This window comes from Rousettus aegyptiacus, unplaced genomic scaffold (assembly GCF_014176215.1).
Source record: "Rousettus aegyptiacus isolate mRouAeg1 unplaced genomic scaffold, mRouAeg1.p scaffold_m13_p_1, whole genome shotgun sequence".
In the NCBI taxonomy this organism is placed as follows: domain Eukaryota; kingdom Metazoa; phylum Chordata; class Mammalia; order Chiroptera; family Pteropodidae; genus Rousettus; species Rousettus aegyptiacus.
Genome location: NW_023416284.1, coordinates 22,345,590 through 22,372,809, shown reverse-complemented (window position 1 = coordinate 22,372,809; position 27,220 = coordinate 22,345,590). Strand labels below are relative to the sequence as shown.

Genomic DNA, 27,220 nt, shown 5'->3' with positions numbered 1-27,220 from the left:
ACAGGTGCTCTGTACCTCTTCATATGCCATTATCATTCTGCTTGATGTATTCTGATTCAGGTAAACAGCTCCATTTTGATGCTTTTGCTGAGACCCCCCTCTGATTCGAACTTGTTCTTTAATGTTCTCATAGTGTCTATGCATCTCTCTGTTATTATACCATGTTATACTGTATGATTTAGGCTTTATGAAGAGAGGTTCAGAGTAGATCTTGCTTTAAAGTGTGACCTACTCTAAGGTGAGGTCTTTCTGGTATCCACTGGTCTATAGCATTAATGTGATTTCTTTGCTCTGGCAGAGCTGGAGTTGCAAAGTGCTCCTACCTCCTTCCCCCAGCTCTGTGTGACCTCTAGTGATTCTGTTTCCCTTTCAGCCCTGAGTTATCTACTATCTAATAATCCTCAGGTAGTCCTGTCCTGTGCCTTTAACTATACCAGCCCTCAGCGTGGCATGGGACCCTCTCAATAGATTTCTGGGGCCCTCTCTTTTCACAGCTCCTTTCTCTCTAGTGTCTCACTCAAATTCTAACTAAACTCAGATCTCTGCTTCTTTGGCTTAGTGAGACTCCTCTGTTCTGTCTGGGTTCCAGCTTTCTGTGCCCTGGTTGCAAAGTTGCCCCAGAGAACTGGGCAATTGTACGGCTCACTTCAAGTTTCCGTTATCTCAGGGATTATAGCCTTGCATTGCTCTTATTTCCCAAAAACAGTTGTCTTGTATATTCTGTCCAGTTATTTATGGTAGATGGTGAATCTGGTACTGGTTACTCAATCATGGCTAGGAGCAGAAGTCTACTGTGATTACTTACGTATATGTCTGCTTCATTTAACTGTCTTACTCATAATTACATACCTAGCATCTATCATATAGTATGTAGCAATAAGGTTTATTGGGTTAACTTAAAGATAATGCTGGAAATAGTACCAATTTGGAATATACATATTAAAGAGAATCATTCTTTCCTACTCTGTTATTCAACCTTAGCTCATTAAGTGGGCACTTGACTTCCCAGGAGGGATACAATATTTGGAAAGAAAATTTTTGCTCTTTTATCCACCTTTTCTCTGCCTCTCTTCAGAGATAAAGAATGGAAGACTGATTTTGCTGCTTGGTAAGACTGGAAAAGAATCCTGTTGTATGGAATAGTCAGTCTTTAGGATTTGCATGTGTTCTCTCCCTGCCATGTTCTAACTGGTCTGCCCATGCCAGAACAATCTGCATTTGTCCAATAGAGTAAATTTAATTTAGCCTAGGAAAGTATTAGAAAGCTCTTTTGTGATTGTGCATCTAAGCTATGTTCTCTAGTCACCTTATCACTTCTTATAAAGATATTTTGATCTCCATCTACCTCTGCCGTGGTTTATTTTTTAATTAGTCCCAAACTCCAGGTGAGATTAATTATCACCCTCAAACCCCACAGAGACTACAGATGGGACAAAGACAGCTCCTGGCTTGGCAAGAGATCTTTCCCCCACTAGTTGTCATTCCCTTTTTGATCTCATAACTGCTTGTATTTGCCCCTGGCAGAGAGAAGGCACCTGAGCTCACTTTCCTCCTTCACCCCTACCCTTTGGTTGCGTTTTGAGAGCAATGGCTCCTGTTGTACTAGTCAGACCAAGTGGTATCTTTTTCCTTTAAAAGAATTAAATAATTTGAACATGCATCCGTCTTTTCTTCAGAAGAAAAGCATTTTCAGGAGACTTTTTAGATGACATTATATTTCTCTGCCCTTCTTGTATCTGCTGGGCACCTAATTTAAGGCAGATGACTAATGGAATATATCTCATAGCAATGAGCCTTCAGCAGGAACTTTCTCCTGCCAAACTGTCCTATATTCTTAACTACTTTTCAGTACAGGAAAGTAATAAATTATTAATCCTAAATCTGTCTCCTCAGATTGTAGGATAATGACTTGAGTACATAGCAACTGGGGGAAGGTAGAGTTTTCTGGCTGTTAGTACAAACCATGGACGTTTTTCGATTCTAAAATTCAGCTAGTGTTGAGCAAGTCTATGGCATCTTGTTATATCACAATTTAATTGAGCAAAGTAAGACAAATCAGAATCCTCTAATGATAGCCTCTCTCCCAATGAAATGAAGTAATTACCTCTTGCTTAAGTACTCTTCAGTAAAAGATAATCATCTTAAGTTCTTCTCTCTATCTTGGAAAGCTATAATTTTAGTGGGTTCTTTTTGCCCTTTAGCAATAGTATGTAAACACAAACTTACTTCCTAACAAAGTGAAGAAGGATAAGAAAATGCCATAATTGGACAGTAAATCCAATTCAATTTAAAAACTTTCTTTAAATTGACTTTCCTCAGGAATTCCTCAAGGGAGGAAATAATAAGATAGTGGAGGAGTTTATAAAAACAAAATAACAATGGCAAGGGCAAAGCAAGGCCTTTTGGCTTATTTTGGAGATTGTATAAAAATCTTATTAATTGGAATAGTCTTCAATTTGAGGCATTGTGTGGAATTGGCAAGAATATGACCAAGCAGTAATGTGTGGTTAATGTTAGGACATTTTTTCGCAGGTGAGTAGTATTGCAGAACTTGGGTCATGACGTATAGCTCTGGGTTTCAGGGCCTGCCTTTTGAACTTGCTTTCTGGACCTTCATGCAAGAGCTTCCTGAAGAAAAGTCAGCCCATGTGGTTAAGATACTTTAGCCACTTTTAATACCAGACAATACTGGATAAGTTTTAGAGAGAAGTTAAGAATTGTTCTTGATCACCTACCTATTTATCAGCTGAGCAAGAGACAGGAGGCAGAGGGGTCAAGACTGTGGAGCATGGACTTGGAAGTCAGACAATCCTGAGTCTGAGTCCTGGTTCTATTATATCCTGGACAGTGTTACTGAAACCCACCTTTCATCATTGTAGACAATACCTGTCTACAAAATGATAACGACAGTGCCTCTCATAGAATTGTTGTGAGGATTAAAGAAAATGTTTACACAAAGTGCTTACCCTGCATCCAGGTGCATAAATAACAATGTTAGTAGGACTCATTATAATATGGTAACAAAATCCTGTTTGGTTGAACTCTTTCCTAATTCTAAGATGACCCAGTGGGCAGCAGGTTTGAGGTCTCTACTGGCTTCTTAAATGTTTGTTCAGTGGCATCTGAGTCCCTACATTTTTAAAAGTATAATGTAGGCAGCTGACTTTCTGCATTGTCAAGAAAAGTAGCCTCCATTTGTATAGCTTTACGGGCCTGAAATCGGTGGAAGGCCATGACAGGCTGCGCTATGTTGTGCGTTTTCCATTATTGTAACATGCCACTAAGGAGCGTGACTAGCTACTTGTTTCCTCCTTCAGCCAAGGATACCTTTCCTCTGGAAGAGGATGCTGTCCTGCCACCAGGACACCACCTGGCCCTCAGCCTCGGTTCATTTCCTGAAACACTGATGATGTGGCCGGGCTTGGCAAGGCCTTGTACTAGGCTAGGCTGGCTCTGTCTGTTGGTCAGGACAGTGTTTTGACTGGAGCTGATTCAATAGCACTTTTGGATTTTGTATCAGAAATAGCGTGCAGAGTTAATCCCTTCTTTCTTTTGAAATGTGTTTATTGGGATTCCTACAATCCTAGGCATTAGAAATCCAGTAGTGAGTAAGACATGGTCTTTGCCTTCATGGAGCTGGCAGTCTGCAGATTTCTTTGTCATTTCTTTGTCTCTGAGAGAGATGATGTTACTGGTATGTAGATTTTCTTGGAAGAGGCTGAGGCTTCTCTAGGGTTCCAAAGTAATTCAATGACAGAGACCCACTCTTCCTTGTAGAACCCTAGGAATGTAGGGGACTAGGTAGTTTGATGTCTCAAGCTAGTCTCGAAAACGAACTTCTGCTAAGAATTATGTAGGTGAAGCCCCTGTCTACAGTAGAGTATATCTCCAGCTTTCCTTTCAATTCAGCCCATTCTCTCCACCATTAATAACCCATATCCTTGAATAAGCTGTGAAGGTGGTTATCTGCATATTTGAAAACACTATACAGCTGCAGCTTTTGCCACTAGTATGGAAGTGTGTGTCCTCAGAGATTTCATGGGTTTTGGACCTATTAACTCGGCCAGTCAGCTCTTGAAAGTCTTTTCTGCTTAAGGGTGCTCCTGCCTTTTTGGCATCAGGCCCCCAGGTGAATAGTTCCAATGCTTAGCATCTAGTAAACACTAAATTATATAGATCCTGAACTTCTCTGGTCAGTCACAAAAGGAAATGATAAAATACCCTAAGAAGGAATTATAATATCTCTGCGTGGTACATTAACCATCATAGATGCTGTCCTAGGGGATACAAAAGCAGAGAAGAATGCTGGCCAAGGCCTATCTGAAACTCCACTAACTGCATACTCTACCCCTAAAGATGGGTGCCCAGCTTACTCCAGTTCCCCCTTTTAAACTCTCCCAGTAAATGATAGAATTTTAAAGAATGTCCTCTTTCTTCCAACTAGCTTAACATTATGCTTTGATTCTAAACCAAAGCAGCACATTTAAGTTTGAAGTAACTGTGTGCTCATGGATTCTTTCTTTTAGGGATTAAGGAGAATGACTGGTATTATCAGACCTAGGAGATGGAGAGTGTTTATACTGATTTGGTTTTACTTCTGTAGCTCTAATTTCAATTCATGTTTAAAATTTTGAAAGGACTGTCATTCTGCCTGTTACATAGCTCCTCTGGTTTTTTATTTTTATTATTTTTATTTTTTAAATTTTTTTTGGATACAGTGTTTATTGTCCTTAACAAAGGGCAACCCAAGCCAGCTGGAGACTTATAGAAGTGGAATAAGTGAGTCTTAATCAGAACCAATGAGGCAGCCTTGTAGAGAGAAGGCGGAAGAGCCATATTCCATTTCAGAGAGCTGAGTAATCTGCATCCTGCTGGGTCAGTCTGTGGCTTTTGGCTTGAAGCAAAACAGTCCCCTGTGCTGAAGCAGTGCAAGCTTTTCTTCTACCTGTGCATTCCACTTCAGTCTCTTAACTGCTTGGTTTTCGAAATTGCTCTCAGCTGTGCTCTCCGGAGTATGCTTAAGCTGCACCCTGACATTTCTCCATAGTGCACTTTTCAGATAACCAGGTGCATTTTCATATTACCCTTCTCTGAAAGGTTAAGGGGAGTGCTTGGCCTCTAAGCTTATATAAGCACCCGTTGAACAGGGTTATTTGCTCAGGATGGTCAAGGCAGAAGCAAAGGTTTTCTGGCCTTTCCATGGAGACTTTAGCTGACAAGTATATACTCCTTCCCTTTCCCAAGCTGTTTTGATTGAGCTGTTTCACCTCCACTATTTTATATTGCATGTGGGGGTTGCTGCCTTGGCAGCCTGGCTGCCTCTGTCAGTGATGAGGAAGAGGTAAAGAGTGAGGAAGGCCCTCTGTATTGATGTGTTTTCAGGGATGTTCCTGTGTGCCTATGGGGCAGGGGAGAGGGACAGACAGACACACACACACCGAGACACATTTGGATGTCCTTATTAATTCCTAGAATTAATGTTACTTTTGACGGAGCAGAGAAATTTGGGCATTTTACAGATGAGGATAAGAAAAGACCAGTTTATGTGGGGTTAGAGAGAGTCCATACTAGATAATTTGGTAGTCAGGAGTATTAACCATTTGCCCAAATGTTTATTTTTGTCAGTAGAATGTGTGAATCACAATCAACTTGAAAATGGAGCTATAAGTAAAAGAGACATGTAAGTACATATCATAAAAACGAAGTCTTTTAAAAGCCACAACTGTAGTAAATAAGCCAAACAATATCAAATTATCTGAATGTCAGTGCTGCATTATACTGATGACTTTAACTAAATTACACATTTCTAATATTTGTGATCCTTGGTTCTTTTATATGTGTTGTCTTAACATTCAGTTCCTTAAAATATGCTTACTGAATTTTAATACCTTCTCTAGAATGTTTAATTCACTTAATGATGATTAATACCTAGGTATTATATACATACTATATAGATACATAATTCAGGTCAACAAATACTGTCCCCAGCTAAATAAAACCCACTTCCTGCCACCAGAGTTCACACTATGGAGGCCAAGGTAGATGTAAAAACATAAAGTAGCATGATAAATTCCAAGATGTACTATGGGAACAAAGAGTGGGGCTGGGCAGAGCTGAACCCTGCTCTCTAGCAGGCTGGTGAGTCAGTAATATTCTAATCCCTTTGAACTTCCTTCTCCCAGATTCCTTTGAAGTGGTTTTTAACCTGCAGAGCTCTTTTCACTTTTTTATCTCGAGAGGGGTAGAGGGAAGAGTATGCACAGCTCTGTAAAGTCTAGAGAATAAGAGCCCTAAGAAAATTATTTCTGTACAGATACAGATTGGCTTTGATATCATTTAAATAAACTGGTTCTCAAAAATTCTAAGAATACTAACTACTCACACAGTTTCGTTTTCATTTACACACAGATGAGAAAGCATCTGTAGCTCTGCTTTTTATTTGCTATAAGCAAAAAGTGGTTTGAGATATTTAAGTATTCGAAGCCTGGTTGTATTGAGTCCTCACATGTCCCAGTTCAGCCCACTGCATTTTTTTTTTTTTATGACACTTACATAATACTCCAAAAAGAGAGATTTTTAATGGATAAATTGACATAAACTTTTCCTCTGTTGGCCATTTCTGCTGAAATAACACTTCATGGTTTGCTATATTATTTCCTTATTTCCTCCCAAGCTTACTGCTATTTTATTTAATTTACATCTCTGCTGCAGCCCTCTAAATGGCCTTCTCTTTAGAAACAACAAAACCAGCCAGCAAAAAAAAAAAACCTTCCCCAGAAAACAAAGCAGTTCTCTGATTCAAGGTTCACTGTGTGGGTTTCAAAAGAAGGTTGGTATGGTTGTGATGAATGCAAATAATTTATTAGCCCTGTAGTCAGAGACAGCAATCAACTGCAGGTTCATAGCAATAACATCTACAGTGGGCTATATAGGGAATTGCTAGATTCATGACACCATATCTAGGTGCTTTTCTCTTTAGAAAAAACATTCTCTTTCTTTTTAGAAGCATTTTTTAATATACAAGCCAAAGTTTGTTATCATTTGATACCTGCAATTTTTGAAGTACAAAGACGGTGTTACACAGAGAGGTGTGGGTTCCTTCATGCTGTGGCTTGGAGGCGTGCTCTCCTTGCTGATAGCATTCTCCAGAGTCTTTTAGTCATAAGGTGGTGGGAGAAAAAGCTTAGCAGGAGATTCTGAGTTTATCACACGCAGCAATGTAACCCCCTACTTACAGTTTTTTTTTTTTTAAGTACATGGTTAAGTCATTTGCCGTCAATCTGCCTTTAAATATTATAAAGCCCTTGATGACTAGATAATTTCTGAGCAGGTGACTTTATGGTAGGAGAGCTATTTTCAGCTCAAATTTATAAATTGGGTGTGAAAATAGGTTTGGACTAAACCTTAAAAGATAGGTCTTTTGAAACTTAATAACAAACATATCCAATTAATGCAAACTTCTGATTAATAAGCATCAGACTTGTGATAGACTGCTTTCCATATTTTTACCAAAGTGACTAGAACTTTGAGAGTTCTTTTTTTCTTCATCATTATTCAGAAGAAGGAAAACTGAATGGATCTAGATGTCATCAGTGATGGATGACTCTTTGCTTAAGTGAACTGGGAAGCTGTTCTCCACCATTTATTCAGAAGGTTCCATAATGAAAGCCCAGCTTGCTTTTGAGTCGAGTGGAGTGGTCTGAAATAAATAGCTCAGCAAACTGAAATTTGGTTGATCCTTTCATGAGGAAAGATTACTGTGAGATTTGAAAAGATTTTTCAGTTTAGTGTTAAGGCAGGAAAAGCTGTTTCCTAGTTAGTTATGTTAAATTCAGTTATCTCTTAATCCTTTTGGCTTGTCATCACTTTCTCACTGCACATCTCTCATCATAACTCCCATTAAGTGCTTTCCCCAATTTAATTTGAAAAGCTCTAATTTCTTAGTGAACTGGGAACTTTGCTTTTCTTTCCTGTCCCTCCCTTCTTTTATCCCAAGCAATTAATTAACATTAAGGTTCTGTCTCAAATGACTAAAACTCAAGTAATTCCATCTTGGAACTAACATCTTTTGCTAGATTTTGTTAGTTTAAAAAACACAGGAGGTGGTTTCATAGTGTAGTGGTTAGCACTTCTGCTTTACATGCAGAAGGTCCTGGGTTCGCATCCCAGTGGAGCCACGGTCCACGGTCTACGGCCATGCCACCCAGCCCGATGTCTGATCTCGGAAGCTAAGCAGGGTCAGGCCTGTTTAATACTTGGATAGGAGTTCACCTAGGAAGACCAGGTGCTGTAGGCATAAATAATAATAAACAATAATAAAGAAAACTGCATAAATTTATTTAAATATTGGGTAGACTTTTATAATGAGCAAATAATTCTTTGAATGCCTACTATATGCCAGGTGTTTTGCTGGCCTACAAATACAGAGATGCAAGACACAATCCTAGCACTTAAAGAGGGCAGAGTGTGTGAGGTAGACAAACAAATATGATTCAGTGAGAGAAATACTATGTTAGAGGTATATATAAAATATGTGGAAGAGAGGAATCTTGGGGTGAAGGTTTCGTCAAGGAAGACTTTCTGGAAGAAGTGGTACCTGAACTGAAATGCAGTGTAATAACAACAACAAAAGTAATGGCGGCTAATATTTACTGAGCTTTCACTAGATGCCAGACATTGTGTTAAGTACTTTGCATAACTTATCTCCTTTAATATCTGTAATAACCCTGTGAGTTAGGTACTGTTGTCATCATTCCTATTTTTTTCACATGAAGAAATCAGGAAATTTGCCTCAAGATGACATAGCTAGTAAACTGACTGAATCAAGATTCAACCCCAGGCAGTCTTATGTTAGGGGCCAAATCCTTGTGGCGTGGAGGCGAGAAGATAGAGTGAGATGGAACAAGGGTATTGATCTTGATAGAAGATTTTCTTTTGAAAACAAATTTTTAAGCTCAATTTTCTTGTTCTTATTTTCATTTGCATTTCTTTTTTTTTTTTAAATTAAGTTTATTGGGTGACATTGGTTAATAAAATTACATACATTTTAGTTGTACAATTCAATAATACATCATCTGTATATTGCATTGTGTATTCACCACCCAAAGTCAGATCTTCTGAGGGTTCCATATAAACCTCACCTTGGAGACTGGATGTATTTTCTCATTGAACCAAGATTAAATGAGGATGGTTTTTTAATATAGCTTCTTTAATTTGGAAAGTATAGTAATCCTGCTTTAATAAATGGGTAGGTTAAAAGAATACTTTTCCCCTCTTTTGCCTATAAATATTGCCCCCTTCTAAGAAGCTATGATGGTACTATTTTTCTCTTTAGCAATTTGCCACAATCCAGTACCTCTGAGGCTTAAGTGACAGTCTTAAAAGAGGAGGACTTCATCTTCTGAGTATTCTTCAGAATACTCAGAAGTGCTACAAGGCAGGTTTTGTGATCCAGTTGTTGGAAGCTTTTCCCCCCTCTTCTTGCAGACAATCAAGAGTTAATGTGCATAGTGACTAAGAGGTATCTATCTATTGGTCCCTAGTTCCATGGGGAGTTTGTCCTTGGTCAGAACGGTCTTTGGGAAAAATGGAAACATTACAGTCAAGGGAAAGGAGTCAGAATATGGTTACAGAACCCACTGATTCTTGTTTAGCTGTTAGTTTCAGCAAATTACCTGCACCATAGCATTTCACAAACTGTACTAACAAAGCTAGGCATGCAGCAAAGGTGATGAATAGTAATTGTTTTCTTTTTAAAGGACTGCTTTGTGAGGCTGCTGCCATCTTTCAATCTAACCAGTGTGCAGTTGAGGAAAAAAATGTTGGCCCTTTTGAAAAAGAGAAGAGAGGACAATGGTTATTACCCTGGCCTTTTCCAAACTTTATAATACCTGATTGTGCCCTTCAAAGGATTTAGTTACCTCCTCTGCCTGGCTTTCTGAATATGCTAACCCCTGCAGGAGATAACTGGCGTGGAGAGTAAAGTGGAACATTTTTTGTGTTTGTTTACTAGTGGGTGTGCAGGTGACAGACATGCTGACAGTCAAAAGGAAGGTGAAGGGTGCCCCCTGGGGTGGTTTGTTTTTGAACAGTTCCTGTGAGTTTTTCTGGGGATTGATAGTATGCCTGCTTGTCTCATTTTCATACGGCAGCCATCTTGGCTGAGACCCACTGCTTCTGAGACAATGCAGACTTTTGATGATAGCTCCAGGAAGACAGATGGTATGGAGCCATAGTTCAATCACTGACTTCCACACCAAATATAAGGCTTCTGCCCTACCACTTGGTAATAGTTTATTATAATTATCAAAGGAAAGCTTTGAATGGATTCTTGATCATATTATAAAATTATGAATTTTCGAGAAAAGAATTTTAGTTTCAATGAATGTTAAAAGTAAGTGCACATCTTGCCTATAAAATGTCCTAACCATGTATTGTTTTCCACAGAAACTTGGTTCCCCTTGCTGCCCCCACCTCTAAATAAAATAATTTGCCAGCTACTCTTTTTTTGGATTAATACTGGCGGGGCGTTCTCTCTATTCTCAATCCCACCATCTCAGCCCTTCCAAATTTGATGAGTTTGGTTAAAGTGCGACTCCCCAGTGACCTTAACAGTATGGCTCCTAAGACAGGGGGCAGTCTGTCTCTGCTTTCCTCTTGGTTGTACAGTTTCCAAGTTAGCTGGAGAAGTTAAGCTCGTCACCTGAGGTTTAAGAATGCCAGAGGCAACAGCATGATCTCCAAATAATTCCAAAGTTTTTCACAGCTTCCTAAAAGTATTTGGTGAATTTCTTTCTGGCAGTAATTCATATATTCTATAGACTTTTCCACTCTGCTGCTTGGAATTATGAAACCTGGTCTAGATTTATTAGCATTCTGCCTTTTGATAGGTGGTAATGATAAGTAAGCATTGCTCATTCCAGAATCTCCTGTTTTGGGGATCCTCCAGGTAATACATATGGGAGTTCTATATTCCCTACTTTGCTATGGTTTTAGAAAGAAAGGGATTGGCTCTGCCTCCTATTCTCAGCCTGGCTAAGCTTTCTGCATGTTCCTACCAACAGTGAGTTCCAGACTTTCACAAAGGGTTTTTAGTTTAAGGTGCTACCAACTGTAAGCCCTTTCTTTGTAAGGATTTAATATTGCTTTTGCTTAGGCCCTGGGAGCAGAGCCAGGCTATGGTGGTGTGGGCAGGGAGAGGAACTGATCTAAAATTGAAGCTTATTTTCATCTTACCTTTTGTCCAAGTTACATCTAGAATCCAATATTGACTCTACGAATGATTCCCTGCTTCTTCCTTTGGTTAACTCTTTTTCTCAAGAGTAACAACAATGAAAACAATGAAAATTCACTCTTGGAGAGGTTAAATTATTAGTAAACGATGGACCTAGAGCTGAAACTAGAACTTGTGTCTTTTAACCAATTTAGAGGGTTAAACATTTTGTAACCATCTAATAGGAAGAACTATGATCCACTGAATGGATGAAAAAGAACTGTTTTCCTCCCATATTTTTATTATTAAACATGAAATGGAGCAACATTAAATAACTTTTAATAAAATAAAAGTAACTCAGTCAAAACCCCACTAACTAAACATGTAAATTAAGAGATCAGAGCACCTCCTTCCCTTTTTAGGAACTGTTGGAATTGATTTTCTTAGCAGTACTTAGCCAGTGAAACCCTCCAGAGCTCATGTTTTTTAAAACTTCTGGTCACTAAGTGCTTCTGACTGTCTGTCTTCTCCCTGTCTCTATTCTCTTGAGCTAAAACAAAGGATCAAATTATCAGATAAGATACACATGAATCAAAGATCTTACCCATGACTAAATTTTGGTAATCATTATTTTAAGAATGAAAGAGAGGTACAAGTGAAGTAGGGAGAGTCTGGAACATTCTGTTTGGACCCCCAGGTTGTTCTTTCTCTCATTGAACGTGTTCTCTCCAGCCCAATTAACGGTAGAGATCTCTTACTGAGGCTTCCAGGTCACCTCATAAAGCAGGGAGTGTTTGGGTTATGAAACACATCTCTATAGTATAGCACTGTACTACCAGAGAGTTCTGTAGCTTATGTGATATTCTTCAGGGAGCCATGGAAGCAAAAGAAGGTCTTTGCAGGGCAAACCAGTCCTGCAGTAACCCCCACCCCTCCCGCTTTTATTGCTTCCTCATTCAAAGATCTGGATTTAACTAGAGCTGCTAGAAATAATCAAGGAATTAGATATTTTGCTACCTCCCCTTTGACCTTGTAATCCTCATAAATTCCATTGACCATTTTCTGTAAATCTACCCCCTGAATTCCATTGGTAAGGCACCCTTCGTAATTTGCCTCAAAACTTTCACTATTTTATAGCAAAGGTAGATAGGCAGCAATCCTGTCATCAGTTCCTTGTCATATATTTCCATCTCCTTTTTTCCTGGTATGAAGTATTATGAGTTGTATGAGTCTAATTTGACATTCCTTATAACTTTGTGCTTTTCAGTTTACTTGTACTTATTACCTCTCCCTTCCCAACTTTTCAGCTGTGACAAAATCCTTTGAGTTACAAGTCTCCCCTATACTCAGACTTGTTAGTTAAGACATGAGAGATAGGGAATGTTTTGAGACCTGGCTTTTCCTTGGAGAAAGACACCGTTTCCCTCTAGCCTGCGGGCGATGGTTGTGGGCGATGGTTGTGCATTCTCCCATATTCCATGTACCTGTGAGTTTGGAGGTGGAGCTGATGGCCTTATCACTCCTCACTGTCACTTCTTGAATATTACTCCTCCACTTTCATGTAAAAAACTTCTGCTCTTTGAGGCTTATACCACTTCCTACCGCTAATCATTACTCATCTACCACTTGTCATTCACCCGCCTCATTTATTGTGGCAAATGGGTCTCATTTCTTTTTAAAGTCTTGTCATCAACCTGGATGTCTTCAGAATGACCTACCTGATACCTGGTTGTCTGGTTTCTTGACTCTTTGTTCATTCTTTCTACTTCATGCATATGCATACGTGCATTTATTTGTGTCTTCATTTAAAAAGATTTTTTGAGCACCTACAGTATGATGTGCCAAGTCCTGTGCTAGACTTGGAGACACAGTGGTGAAAGTTAAAAACAAACAAACAAACAAACAACCAGACAGGGTCCTGTCATCCTGGAGCTTACAGTGTAGTGGGGAGGAAAGATATTGAACAAATGATCATACAAAGAAGTTTAACTTTAGCTGTTGTAATTGCTGTGAAGGAGAGGGGCAACAGGGCCCATAGTATATAGCGAGACCTGGCTTAGGATGGAGATTTCTCAGAGGAAATGATGGTTGAACTGAGACCTCATATGAGGAGTTAACTGGATAAAGAAGAGAGGCAAGAGAGTTCAAGCTAGAGGGGGCGGCATGTGCAAAGCCCAGTTAGGGAGGGAGCATGGTTCAGTTAAGGAATGAAGGGAGGCTGGTGGGTTGGAATGGAGTGAAGGAGGGACAACGTCATGCAGGGTGGGGCTAGAAAAGTGGGCGGGGTCCAGATCATTCAAGGTGTCTTTAGGTTATGTTAAGGATTTTGGTCTTCATTGTAAGAGCCCATTAAAAATCTCATTTTTTACATTTTAAAAATTAGTTTTCAAAACATAGTTCATGTACATTGTACAGATTCAAAGGGTATAAAGGATACTTAGTGAACCAACAAATTTCTCACTTTAGTCTCCCTGCTTTCTAGTTTATCCTCCTGAAGGCAGCCATGCCAGTTTCTTGAATATTCTTCTAAAAATATCCTATGCATAATTTATGTAAACGTTATATTATTTTTCCCCAACACGAATTGTAGCATACTATACACACTGCTCTGCACCTTTCTTTTTCAATATAATGTGTCCTAGATATCATTCCACATCAGGACTATATAGAGTGGCCTTATTCATGCCAATAACTATAGAATCTTCCTTAATTATTTAACTAGCTCTCTGTTGATGGATGTATAAGTTATTTCCAATACTTTTTTTAATTTTAAACAACATATAGTAAGTATCTTTGATATATTATGTGTGATAATATATCTGTTCAATAAATTCCAAATTTAGCTACCTTTATAGAGGCTGAATTTCTTTCCTTCAGAGCACTTATATTGGTTTGCAGTCCTACATTATTATTCTGTCTGTTTAATCTCTTTCTCTCTCATCTAAATTATGAGCTCCATCAAAGCAATTTCTAGCATGAAACAGATGCTCAGTAATATTTATTGAATGGATGAATGAATAAGGAGATAAGGATAATAGCTAGGGTGCCTTATTAATCAAACCATATAGAAATAATTTGCATCTCTTTAAAAATCAAAATAATTTGCAACTTATCAGTCTTCCATGAGTTAACAGCTGAATTGAAGCTCTACACAATAGTAAATAGTAAGTCAAACAAAAGTACATTCTCTTAGGCCAGGGGTTAGCAAACTTCGTTAAAGGGCCAGATAGTAGATATTTTAGGCTTTGCAGGTCTTAAGATAACTGTTGCAGCTACTTAACTCTGCCATCATATAGCAAAGCAGTCATAGACAATACATAAATAAATTAATGTAACTATGTTCCAATAAAACTTTATTTATAATAATAGGCAGCATCTGGAGTTGGCCCTTGAGCCATAATTTGCTCTTCTGGTTTACTGAATCAGGAGTCATGTCCCTTTCATTCTTGATAATTTATGACTATTCACTCTTTCTCTTTTTTTCTTTTTTGTCATTAATCTGATTAGAGCTTTATAAGTTTTATTAAACAATGAGATTTTAGTTTTGTTGATTTTCTCATTGTTTGTTTTCTGTTTCATTGTTATTTTTATCTTTTCCTTTCTTTACTTATCTTGGGTATAATTTACTTTTCCCTTTATAGCTTTTATGATTAAAACATAAAAAAAATTTTTTTTTTTTGCTGTTAAAATTTGGTTTTTATTTTTCCAGATCTTTTTAAATGCATATAATATATATGTACGAACAAAAAAGATTCATTTTAAAAAATATAAGACCATAATACGTAGGTTTTCTGCAACTTGCTTTTTTAACTTAACAAGGTATCATGGAGATGTTTCTATGGCTGTATACAGAGCTCTACCTCATTGTTTTTAATGGCACATAGTATTCTTTAGTAACTATTTCCATATCGATAGACACTTAGATTCTTCAAATAGTTCACCAGTACAAGCTATACCATAATGAAATTCTCATAAGTGAGCTTTCCATGTTAGAAGTACACATGTTAGAAGTATATTTTTGATAAATGTATAATTTATTGAATGTCTTCTCTTCAGTGCCCAGAAGGAATAAAGATTAACTACTCTATGATTTACCATGTTAGCTACAATTGATGGCCTTTTCTTTGTTATGAATTTTCTTATGCTGTTTAAGGGCTGAACTTTGTGGAAAAGTCTTCCCACATTAATTACATTCATAAGGTTTTTCTTCAGTGTGGATTTTGTGATGTTCAGCAGAGTCTGGGCTGTACCTGAAGGGTTTCCCACCTTTCTTACAATGATAGAGTTTTTGTCTAGTATGAACTCTCTGATGTTTAATATGAATTGAGCTTTCCTGTTGTCATTACGCCAATTGGGTTTACTTTCACGATGAGTTTTCTGATGTCCAGCAAAAGAGATGTAACTGAAAGTTTTTCCACATTTACTATGGTGATAGGGTTTCTTTCCTGTATGTATTCAGGTGATATCAGTTGCGCTCTTCCTGATGGTTTTTCCACATTCATTAAACTAGTATGGTTTTTCATCAGTATGGATTTTCTGATATTCCAACACAGTCGAGTAACCTCTGAAAGCTTTCCAACATTTATTACATTTAAAAGGTGTTTCTCTACTATTTATTCTCTCATGACGAGTAAGGGCTGCTTTCTGAGTAAAGGCTTTCCTATAGTCTTTACATTTGCAGAGTTTCTGACCAGTATGAATTCTCTGATGACTTTTAAAGGGACACTGTTCTTTCTGAAAGCTTTCGCACATCCATTGCATTTGTGGAGTTTCTAGAATGAATTCTGTGATGATTAATAATTATCGCATGCTTCTTGAGACACTTTCCACATTCAATACCTCTATAAGGTTGCCTGCTTATGTGAATTTTATGATTTGGAAGAGACGAGCTGCTCATAAAGGCTATCCCACATTTACATTTATGGGATTTCTCACCAGTATGATTTCTCTCATGGCTAATAAAGGGGGAATTATATTTGAAGATTTCCCTGCGTTATAGCGCTTCTTCTCTGTGGAGCTTCTGTCCTCCCAGTCCAGGCCTATGTCAGTCATGACACTTTTTGTTCGCTCTTCCAGAGCTGATCCTTCAGAAGTATTTTGCTGTAGGGTTGACAGCTTTGCTTCAAGCCAGTACTTCAGCACTGCATAGGTACCTGATGAAACTTCTTACAGCTTGGTACAGGGCTGTGCCCCTCACTCCATTTAGGCAATTAATTTTGGTTTTGAAGAGAGAATCCACGTAAACACCAGATTCCCATAATTTTCCAGCATATTCCTATACATGTCCACTGAATAACATCCAGGCATCTCCATTCAATCTGGGTAAAGGACATAGTCAGATCCCCAAATGTCAGTAATTTCTGGATCTAGGCTCTTGGTAGTCTTGGAGGCATCTGTCTCCTGGACTGTCTCCCAGTCAAGGGCAGAGAATCCTGCATAAGCCAGTAGTTCTGAAGGCCAGAAGCCCAAAACCAAGGTGTTGGTAAGGTTGGTCATCTGAGATTCTAGGTGGGATACTTCCTTGACCCTTCCTAGCTACTGGTGGTCACTATCAGTCCTTGGCATCCCATGGTGTGCAGCTGGTTCACTCCAGTCTTCACGTCTGTCATCACATACCAGTCTCCTTGTCTCTCTAGATCATTGATTTTAGGTTTCTTTTCTAAAACAAGCATTTAAACTTGTAAATGAATGTCCCTCCAAACATTGCTTTAACTACATCCCACAAATTTTGATAGTTGTGTTTTAATTTTTATTTGGTTCAAAATATTTTCTGATTTTCCTCATGCTGTTTCATCTTACAGTTGGCAGAAATTAGCAGTCAGTCAAAGACTGAAGGAAACCATTATCCAGATGTCTAGAGCTCTTTCTCTGTATAGCTTCCTTTTTTCTGGTAGTTTGTTCCAAAATTCTAGCTATCACAGTCACCTTGAACTCTTTCCTCAGCTCAGCAAGGAGTTTGCTTGGGGTCTCCTTCCCTATGCCACAGTCTGGAGCTGCCTCTGTGTTCTATATCTCTTCATAGCTTTATTATTTTTTTTTAGTTGCCATTTCTTCATCTTAACATGATTCTCTTTTTTTCCAGCCTTCTAAATTGCCTTGGCTGGTGTTAGGTTGGTACCAGTGTATCTTTAAAGAACAATGGTAGATTGGCTTCCCTAGCGCTTGCTCAGCTCAATAACTCAGAAGCCTGCCATTATTTTCTTCTAATCTCTCAGTTCACTGGTGTCCACATTTAGTCTGTTAGACATTTAGTAAGTATTTCTTGGGAGTCAAGTTGGCTTTGGCTGATCGTCAGGTTGTTGCTTTAGTTAGTCACAGCCCTTTTTCAGTTATGTGTGCATGCAGACATGATTCTAACTCTTCAGTGCTTTGATTCCACTGTGTATTTTCTACATATAATTCTAAAATATACTGTATGTTATAACCACAGGACCAGGGCTAGGGTGAAGAAAGAGGAACTGAGGGTACGACATTTAAGGAGGCCTCAGTGGCTGGTGAGCCAACCTTGCACCTGCATAAACGTCTCGCACCTTCATTTCACTTCATCTGAGAGTGAGAGCCTCCGTAAAATTTATGCCTGAGGCATCTCTCTTGCTCACCCTGGTTCTGGCCCTATGTAAGCCTGATCATGGGTGGTTACAGACACTTGTATAAGTAAGACCTTAAAACAAACTCTGAATAACAACTTTCATTTAGAACATGCTTCGACTTTCATCTAAGAAAACAGAAGTGAGGTAACATTTCAGAAAAATTGATGCCATACCTTAAGTAATTCAACAGCCCAAAAGTTTACCCATAAGTAGGATTAGCCAGAATTTTGGGCCATGTTTATCTAGGTTAATCACAGTAGGTCACTGTTGTACTTGTTCCTTTACTTATTATCATGATATGGCTCATTATTAGGAAGTTCATCCAGCAGAATTCCTCATGTGATTAAAATTTTTGGTAAGCTTGACTGTTGCTCTGTCTGATACCATGATATGCAAAACCACTTAACTTTGGCAAACAGTTGATTAGGAAATGGATTAACCTGTAACCTGCAAGAGTACTCAGTTTGCGTTGCTGCCAGTTCAGCGGGGGAAGTAGTCCAGCTTGTTCAGCTACCTGCCCTTTTGGTCCCGTAGTTCTCACACTGTCCCTGATAAATGCCGTGGAGGTGAATAGGAGATCAAATGATGGGACTCTGCACCCTACCCCCGTCCCTCCATATGCTGCCACCAGAGTAGCTTTTTTAATTCATTTTTTTTCCTGTTTCATGAACTCAGTTCTTTGTAAAAGGCCTACATGGAAGGGGCTTATTGAGATGGGGAGCCAGTGATAAATGTGGAGTAGTACTACTACATGCTAAAATATCCTGAGCTGATAAACACTCTCTTTTGCTTCTTCTGTTCCAGTTGGAAGACAGCTTTCCTACTGTCTTAAAAACTAGTCTTCAAAATAGCCTCCAATGTTGGCATTCAGGGCTCTTTGCAGAACAGCAGTCTCTGTTTTTATTTCATCCTAAAATATTTTCATTCTTTGTTTTTAGATGCCAGTGAGAGCAGGTGCCAGCAGGTGAAGACACAATTTGGAGTTGGCGTGAGATCTGGGGGAGAAAATCACCTCTGGCTTCTTGAAGGAACCCCTTCTCTCCAGTCATGTTGGGCTGCCTGCTGTCAGGACTCGGCCTGCCATGCCCTTTGGTGGTTAGAAGGGATGTGCATTCAGGCAGACTGCAGCAGGCCCCAGAGCTGCCAGCCTTTTAGGACAAATTCTTCCAATTCTATGCTGGTGTTTTTAAAAAAATCCCAAACTGCAGATGATTTGGGCTTTCCACCCGAAGATGGTGTACCACATATTCTGGGACTAGATTGGAGCAGGGCATCGTGGAGGAGGCAGAGCCCTCTTAGAGCTCAACTCAGGCCCACTCTATCTTCCAGTGACCAGCGGAGCTTACTCAGGAAGCTTCGGAAGAGAGAGAGTCCTAGTGAAGAAATTACACCTGTAGTAGTGACACAGCATTCTGACGTGAATGACTCCAAGGAACTAGGTGACCAGAATATCAATGGCTCTGAAGAGGTAAGCATATTATGAATAAGGAGCAGAGAATCTGTTAAATCTGCTTTTACTTTTCGGCACACATGAGCAGTGAAGCTGGTGTTTGTGGGCAGCGCTCCTGGGCTGAGGAGTGTATGTATAAAACTGCTTGGTGTGATTTTCCTGGGTGCTGCCCAATGAACAAAGGTAATTTGACCTTAGAGATGGTGTTCACTCTATGCAAGTCTGACCGTTGTTTTGGTGAAAGCAGAAAGCTGCTCATTATCTAGTCTAAACTGTTTCTTGGCTACAGGTGAGCGCTGCTGTGTGGGTGTCAGTCTCCAGCAACGATTCTGCAGTGTTTTCTGCCAGATTGCAAAACACTTGATTGATGTGGTTGCAATCAAGTTCTCCTCGCCCATCTTCTGCCTGTAAACACATTCCTTATGAGGTAGTTTCTATTCCAGTCTGAAGTAACCATGCCTGGTACCACAGATTAAGGGAGCCAGATTTGGCCATTAGCCAAGAGGTCTCGGGTGAATTCTCACCAAGCTTTGTATGCCAAGGGAGGTACCACCAGTAGAATTTATTCCACTTATTATGTTTCTTCACTGTTGATCTTCCTAGGCAGCGATTAAAAGGAATGACTCAACTCTATGCTCTGTCTCCCTTGATTGCTGTGACTTATTTTTGTATTTGTTTCGTCCTAGTTTTCTCTATCAAGTAGAAGCCAGAATGAGGCTTCTGCATGCTAGGCACTGTATGTGCTAATCATTGTACTATGTCATTTTGTTTCATTTTCATAGCAATATTTCCAAGTAAGCATTATTAGCCCTGTTTTACTGATGAGGAAACCTGAAAAGGTTAAACAGTTTGATTGTGCAGCTAATGAGCAGCAAACCTAGAATTGGAACCCGGATTTAATATTAAGAGAAAGCCTTTCAGTGCAACATTAGAGATATAGTCTTAGGCTAACTAAACCCATAAACACTTATGGACACTTATTATCAATGTCAGGTACTCTTCTAAACATTCGAGATGCAAAGGTAAACAAGACATGCCTTCACAGAGTTTACTGTCTAGCAGAGACTCAGAAGTGAAGATAGGTATTTACAACAGTGTATAATAATTGCATAAGTAGAGTCATGTACACTGTACAGTAGGAATACAAAAGAGGAAGTGATCCACTTGAGCAGGCAGGTGGTGTGTATGTGGTGTGACTTTACAGAGATATTTAACTTATTCTTGAAGTATCTGTAGGATTTCACTAAGGGATTAAAGGTAGTAAAAATATTCTGGATAGAGACACAGAGTATGCAAAGGCTCAGTTAGCAAATTTATTATGTGCAAGGTACTCTACTAAAAAAGGCACTGGGAACTTATAGTAAATAACATGAACATGATTTCTGCCCTAATAGAGCTTAAACTGTAGGAAGGAAAACAGATATTACATTTATATAAGTAGCACTAGCCAGTAATAAGTAAATAATTATAAGTTCGATGCAGGTTATGAGAGGATTAGTGCAGAGTGCTGTGAGAGCATCTAGCAGGGACTTAATCAAGACTAAAGGGTAAGGGCGGGCTACCCGAAGGAAGCTGAGACTTGATGTAAAAGGAGGAATTAGGGAGAGAAACAGGCTGAGAGTATTTCAAACAGAAGGAATAACAATTTCAAAGTTCGTTAGGTGCCCTAGAACATGGTAAGATCAAGAAAGAAGTTGAGAGAAGTTAGTTTTGTTTGCCAAACAGAGCAAGAGAACTAATGGAGAAAAAAGAGGCTGAGGCTTTCTTAAAATATTGCTCTTTATCTGAATCAGGGAACGATATGATCATATGCGTTGATGTGTAATGAATAGACTGGAGAAGGACAAGAATGTACATGAAGCAATCACATAGGAGGCTCTTTAGGCAAGGGAACCATTGCACTAAAGAAAACCCGAAGGTATGGGAAAGGGGCTAAACAACAAATAATCCCTTAGTTCTCAACCTTTAGCATGTGTCAATCACCTGGAGGTCTTATTAAAAACAGATTGCTAGGCCCCAACTCCAGTTTCCAATTCAGTAGGTCTAGAGCGGGGCCTGAGAATTTGCATTTGTGACAAGTTCCTGAAGAGTGCGGATGCTGCTGGTGTGGGAACCGCACTTCGAGACTCATTGACTGGTAAGGCAGGTGGGTTAAAATCCAGATCACAGAGCACAAGACTAGCCTTAAGCAGGAGGAGAGAGATCTCCTTCACTGTGATAGGAAGGAAGAAACGAGTAGATGTAGGTTCAACTAAGGTGGGTGTTTAGGTTTAATCGAAGGAAATTGCGATAGTTCTCATCTTGTTCCTGTTTTTTTCTGATGTGAGATAGATCAGTTCTGAGAGGAGAAGCAGATGTTGGTGGAGTGGGGATAAGTGAGTACAGGCAGGACAATCAGAGGTTTAGAGAGAGTAGTAAAGGTCTGAAATAGCCATTGCGAAGGGTAGAAGATGGCAGACTAGGTAAGGAAATAGAAAGATTGCTGGGCAGCATTGAAGATGGAGACCATGAATTTATATATGGTACTGACCTTTATAGTTGTATGACTCTTCAGTAGCTCTCAGCAACCCTGTCAAGAAAAGGCTGACAGTTTGATTTATCCAAGACTGGAACTTTGCCAGTCTTGTATAGAAGGAAATTGGGGCATGGAAATTGAGGTCGTCATCAAGAGAGTGGATGAAAGAGATATTAGAAGGTAGGAAAAGAGGGGAGGTAGATAAGGGTAAAGGGGGTCAAATATATGGTAACGGAAGGAAATTTAACTTTCAGTGGTGAACACACAATGCAGTGTCCAGATGACCTCTTATTGAAACCATATAGTTTTATTAACCTATGTCACCCCAGTAAATTTAATTTAAAAAAAAAAAAAGATTGCAAAAGAGGCAAAGACAGGAGGGACTGACAGTGATACAATAGAGGAGTTTGGCCTTCAGAGGTTTTGATGATGGGAAGCAGATATTGTGAGTCCTGGAAGGACAGGAGGTAGTAATCAGGGAATAGGATAGTTGAATTATGGTTTTGGTGATGGAGAAGCTCTGGTGATTATAGGATCTAGGGTGTAGCTGTAGAAGAGAGTTGCTGGGGTTGAATGGAGAAGAAATTTATTGGCAACAAGGAGCTCAAAGAACACGTCAAATGAGTTATACATGTCAACATTGACATAGAATTTAATATGATGATTGCAGCAATAGCTAATGTTTACTGAATGAGCACTTACCATGTGCCAGTACCATTCTGAACCCTTTACTTGTATTAACTCTTTTAATCCATACAACAAATCCTATGAAGTAATCTCTATTTTATAAACAAGGAAACTTGGGAAAAGAAAGGTTAAGGAACGTGGCCAAGGCAACAAAGCTAGTATATGGTAGTACCAAGACTGAAATCCAGGCAGTCTGATTCTATCCAGAGTCTGTCCTCTTAACTCTTTAGGCAAGGACTTGGGGTGAAGAGGAATTTTGAGAGCCAAGTGTCAAAGCCATCAGTAAAGTAGGAGGAGTAATGAGTAAGTTGGAAGATGACAGCTATGATGAGAGTTGATGTGTAGTGCAGCAAGATGACAAAGGAAAATAAATTTTTACAAAGAAAGTAGAAGAGTAATGGTTTGCAAAGAGCATTGGGAAGGGGAGTAAATAAAACAGCAACTCACCTTCAATTCTCAAGTATGGGAGAATAAATCATCATGTTGCCGAGATACATGGGAAATGACATCCTCGGGGAGGGCAGGCTTACTGTTAAGAAGAGGGGTCAGGGACTAGTTTTTGGGCATGTGACCTGTGCAGTTGTACAAGTCTCCACACTTAGAAAAAGGCTCTGTTCTTGGTTTAATACTCTGCTGCTGTTGTCTTTAAATTCTCAATTTTTGAACAAGGGACCCCCACATTTTCATTTTGTACCATATCCTACCAATTGTTTAGCCTGTTCTGCAGGAGGTATATGGAATAAAATGAGAAATGACTGAGCACATAGGTGACTTTTTAATCATGGAGTAGGAATTCTAGACAATTTAATGGAATTTTGGGGAGAAAAAAGGAGGTTAGGTCTCATAGGAGAGAAAGTATAGTTGATTATAGGGATAAATGTTTAGTGTGGTATATGTTTAACAACTGGGTTTTCTCCACAGAAAACAAAACAGTAACAAGCCCTGAGTTGTACTTTGCCAGTTTCCATGGCATAAGTACTACCACTGTGACCAATAAATATTAAGCTTCCAACATGAAGTCGCTGAACACAGAGCTGGGAGAAGTGGGCCCAGTCAGCTCAAATGAGCTGGCTGCAGCACACTACAGGATAATTATGGCCAATAAAATGAGAAGTAGACCTGTAAAATTAGAAATATGGTAGATTTAAGCCTGATAGTTTCCTGGAGACTTGGGCCTTGCAAAATTCAGGTGTGCACTGGAAGGAAGGTCCTGTGTTGGCTGGGGAGTTCTTTTTCTTCTTTTTCATCAGTGGTGGGCAGTGGAAATAAATTGCTGCTAGTGAACAGGATCTCAGGCTTTCTGGTCTAACATGGAGAGTGGAGGGGTATGGGGGCAGGAATATTGAACTTGAACTCTGAGTCCCCAAAATGACAGTGGGCCTTTGTGCACAGAGGCATTAAATAGTATGGCATTACATGTTGAGAACAGAAAGCATTGCCAAAAAAATGGGTAAAGTGCAGTTTTCAGATCCAGGTAAGTTCTGTTTGACCTTACATGCTATGCTTAGGAGCTTCTTAGCCTGAAGGCCATTGCTAGCTCTTGAAGGTGGTAGGATCACCTTGTATGTTCAGAATAACTTGTAGGCATTTCTTTTAGGAGGGGAGTTGGAGTTCAAACTTCTACTTAATGCACTAGGGAAGGGAAGAGAAATGTGTACTCTGCAGATCTTCTAATTAGGGATGACTGGCTAGCAGCACTAGTTTCTAGTTTGTACTGTTTTCAGTAAGGTAGGTCAAGCAATTCTGCATCCAAAGTGGGGAAAAATTGTATCATATATTGATTGCTCTTGTCTTTCCTGAAATGCCTGCAAAGCTGCAAAGGCCTTGTGTTGTCAGTAGCATATTTTGTTCTTTTGGAAACACATATATTGTATGCAAGAGCAAGTATCGTGGTGCTTTTACAATTCCAAAAGTGGAAAAAAAATATCACCAATTTATTCCCCTTTCTCAAGGAGAAGCTGGTACTGCTTGGTTTAATTACTGCATCCTTTCTATGCCATGAACCTCTGAATCATTAGCAGGAGGAGAATAAAGGCTTGTTGATTGGGTACTGGAACATTTGCTGTACAGGCATTTCAGCCACTGGCAGTTGCTGCTGATCCTGCTCTGTGAAAAGAGAGGGCATGTTCTCTTTGAGCCCAAGAAATGAAAGTCCAATTAGTTATCCTCTCATATAAGGTTTGACTTCAGGAAGACTGAGAGTCCCTCTTTCTACCATCACCATCTCCCTGTTTCCAGTTAATAGCATTTCAACTCCTATAAGCCAGTGGCTTTTTGTGGAATGACTGAGAGGATAAATGAGCCAAGCCCTTGGACACCTCTCTGCTGACTTTTTTCACCAAGGAAAACTCTTGCGCTGACACTAATAAGGCTGGAGCTTACCTCTTACCAGGAGGTAGAGGCGTGGGGTGTTGGCAGCAACAGAGAAGAGCCTTGCATAACCAAGGACAGAAACCCAAGCAGTTCTGTTTCCCTTCATCTGAGGTTTTTTTGTTTTTGTTTTGTTTTTTTGGTTTGTTTTGTTTTTCAGGTTTTTTGCTGGTTTGATTTCTTTTGGTTTTTATTTTTAAATCTTTCCTTTAATCCTTTAAGGCTAGTGAAATTTTTGCCAAGGGTTCATTTATTTTCTGGCATATTTCCTGACAAATTTGGAACTTCTCAGGGCCTAGTTTATTTCCCCCAGATTCTCATCCTCAGTTATCTGAGCAGCAAACACCAAAATTTTTTTTAGCGCTAAGCCCCCTTCAGCCCTCTGTATAATTTGTATGGGTGTCTCACCTCTCAGTGACCCAGGCCCTTCCAGTACTGTATGTGTCAATGCTCACTATGCCCTCCCCCAATCCTACCTCCCTGCCCCATTCTGATTTTCCATGAGTGTGGCTTATTACATCAAGAGACAGTCTGGGCAGCCTATTTCCTTGTATGGGGGTATGCAGAAATTCCTGCTATTATACTTTCCTAAAGTATTAGTGATTGACCCATAATACCTTTATTTATTTTTTTTCTTTTAACCATAGCTGCCTACCTTCTCCTGTAATCTCTTAAGTATTCTGGTTCCTTTATCTGCTTATCTGGATTTCACTATGTGAAATGAATTTGAAAATGTGTTTGTTGGCTACTATGTAGGTTAAGTATAAAGCAAGAGGCCATGAGAGTTTTGGGGTAAATCCATTAACAGACTCTTGGTAATTGGCTGAACTCGAGCTATGGGAAAAAAGTCTCACAAAAGCAGCTGTTTCTTAGTTAACACTCCTGTCATCCCTCCCTTTTCTCCCTTCATGATGCCTTTAGTTTCTCTGCGGAGACACTAAGTAGACTAGGTAACTAACTACTACAAACATAAACCCTGCCATATTTTCCAGACCCATCTTTATAGTTGCTCAGAATTGGGTTGGGAAGTGTCTTTAAACCCCACTGGTTTTGCTAGCATAAGAAGACATTGTCTTTCCTCAGGAGGATTTTTGTTCATGACAATGGTGGTTTTTTTTTTTAATACAGCTATGTCTCAAATCACAATGTGTTGAATGCTGAATTTGTGTGACTCATTCTTTAATATTAAGTAGACCCCAGGGTTGCGTGTGTCTTACCAAGGAGGGCCCCTAGCAGAACTCTAATGGTGTGACCCAGATCAGTGTGAACGTCCTGTGTGTACCCTGTAGTCTCCTACTCAAAATGGAAGAGCTCATAATGGAGAGTTTCCCAGTCATCTTGAATTATGGTATTAATCACTGGGGCAGGTTACTTGGTTTGGAGAGGGCGGCCCTTGACTGGTGGTGAGGAGAAGGGGGGAAGGTGGAGAGGTGGAGAAAGGGAATGTGAATAGAAACCTTTCATCATTATGAATAAAGCTTCTTTGAAGAAGAAATAGATATATACGCCTGGGGCATGATTATATGATTTATAGTTTGTTTAGAATTGGATTAGTTTTTATGATTTCTGTCAAGTGCCAGAAAAAATTGCCTAAAGAAATTTCACCCGAGTGTCACCAACCCTGTCATCTCCTGAAAATTTCACTATTACATCACAGTTTCTGAAGTAAAATAATTTTCTCCATATCTCATTTTCCTGTTTCTTTAAAAATAAATGATGCTACTAAATAATAAGTTGTTTATTTAAAAATACAGATCTGTCTGCCTTACTTAAAAATATTCATACTTCTTGAAATTTATTCTAAAGCAGTAATTCCTAAATAGCTTTTCACACAATGACGCGATACTGTTTATTTAATAAAAAAAGTAGAAGCAGTCTGTCTAATAAGGAGAAGGCAGACACTGCAGCTGTCTAAAATAGAGATTTGTTTGCATGAATGGCTCTTTTGTTACTCCCTTCTACTTTCCACTCTGCCCACAGCAAATGTTTGCTCTTCTGTGGACACCATACTTTTTAATGATAGCTTTATTGAAATATAGTTGACATATAAACTGTACATGTTTAAAATGTATGATTTGATTATCTTTGACTTATATATAACCATAAAACCATCACCACAAAAGATATCCATACTCGAAAAGTTTCCTTCTGTCCCTTTGTAATTTGTCCTTCCCACTCTGCTCCTTTCTCCCTAGGCAACTGCCGATCTGCTTTAGGTTATCATAGACTTTCTAGAATTTAAAAATAAATAGAATTATATATTATGTATTCTTCTTAGTAATGAAATTATTGAAGTAATAATACTCATTCCTTTTGCACATACATTTTAGTGATTTTGGTAAATGTATAGGGTGTACATCATCACCACAATCCAGTTAGTTAATATTTCTGTCACC

At 39.1% G+C, this 27,220-nt stretch overlaps 1 protein-coding gene across 5 annotated transcripts in view; it reads left to right on the top strand.

Annotated features, from left to right (window-relative positions):
• The window catches only part of KIAA0319L (KIAA0319 like), an 85,682-nt gene that overhangs the window by 9,392 nt on the left and 49,070 nt on the right, over window positions 1–27,220 (top strand). For 4 of the 5 annotated variants that reach the window (XM_016147269.2, XM_016147270.2, XM_016147268.2 and 1 more), the window contains exon 3: window positions 18,741–19,270. In XM_016147269.2, the coding sequence (XP_016002755.2) occupies window positions 18,741–19,270 (530 nt within the window). Of the gene's footprint in view, window positions 1–5,625; window positions 5,681–18,740; window positions 19,271–27,220 lie in introns of all 5 variants that reach the window. The other variant, XM_016147272.2, reaches the window with a different exon arrangement.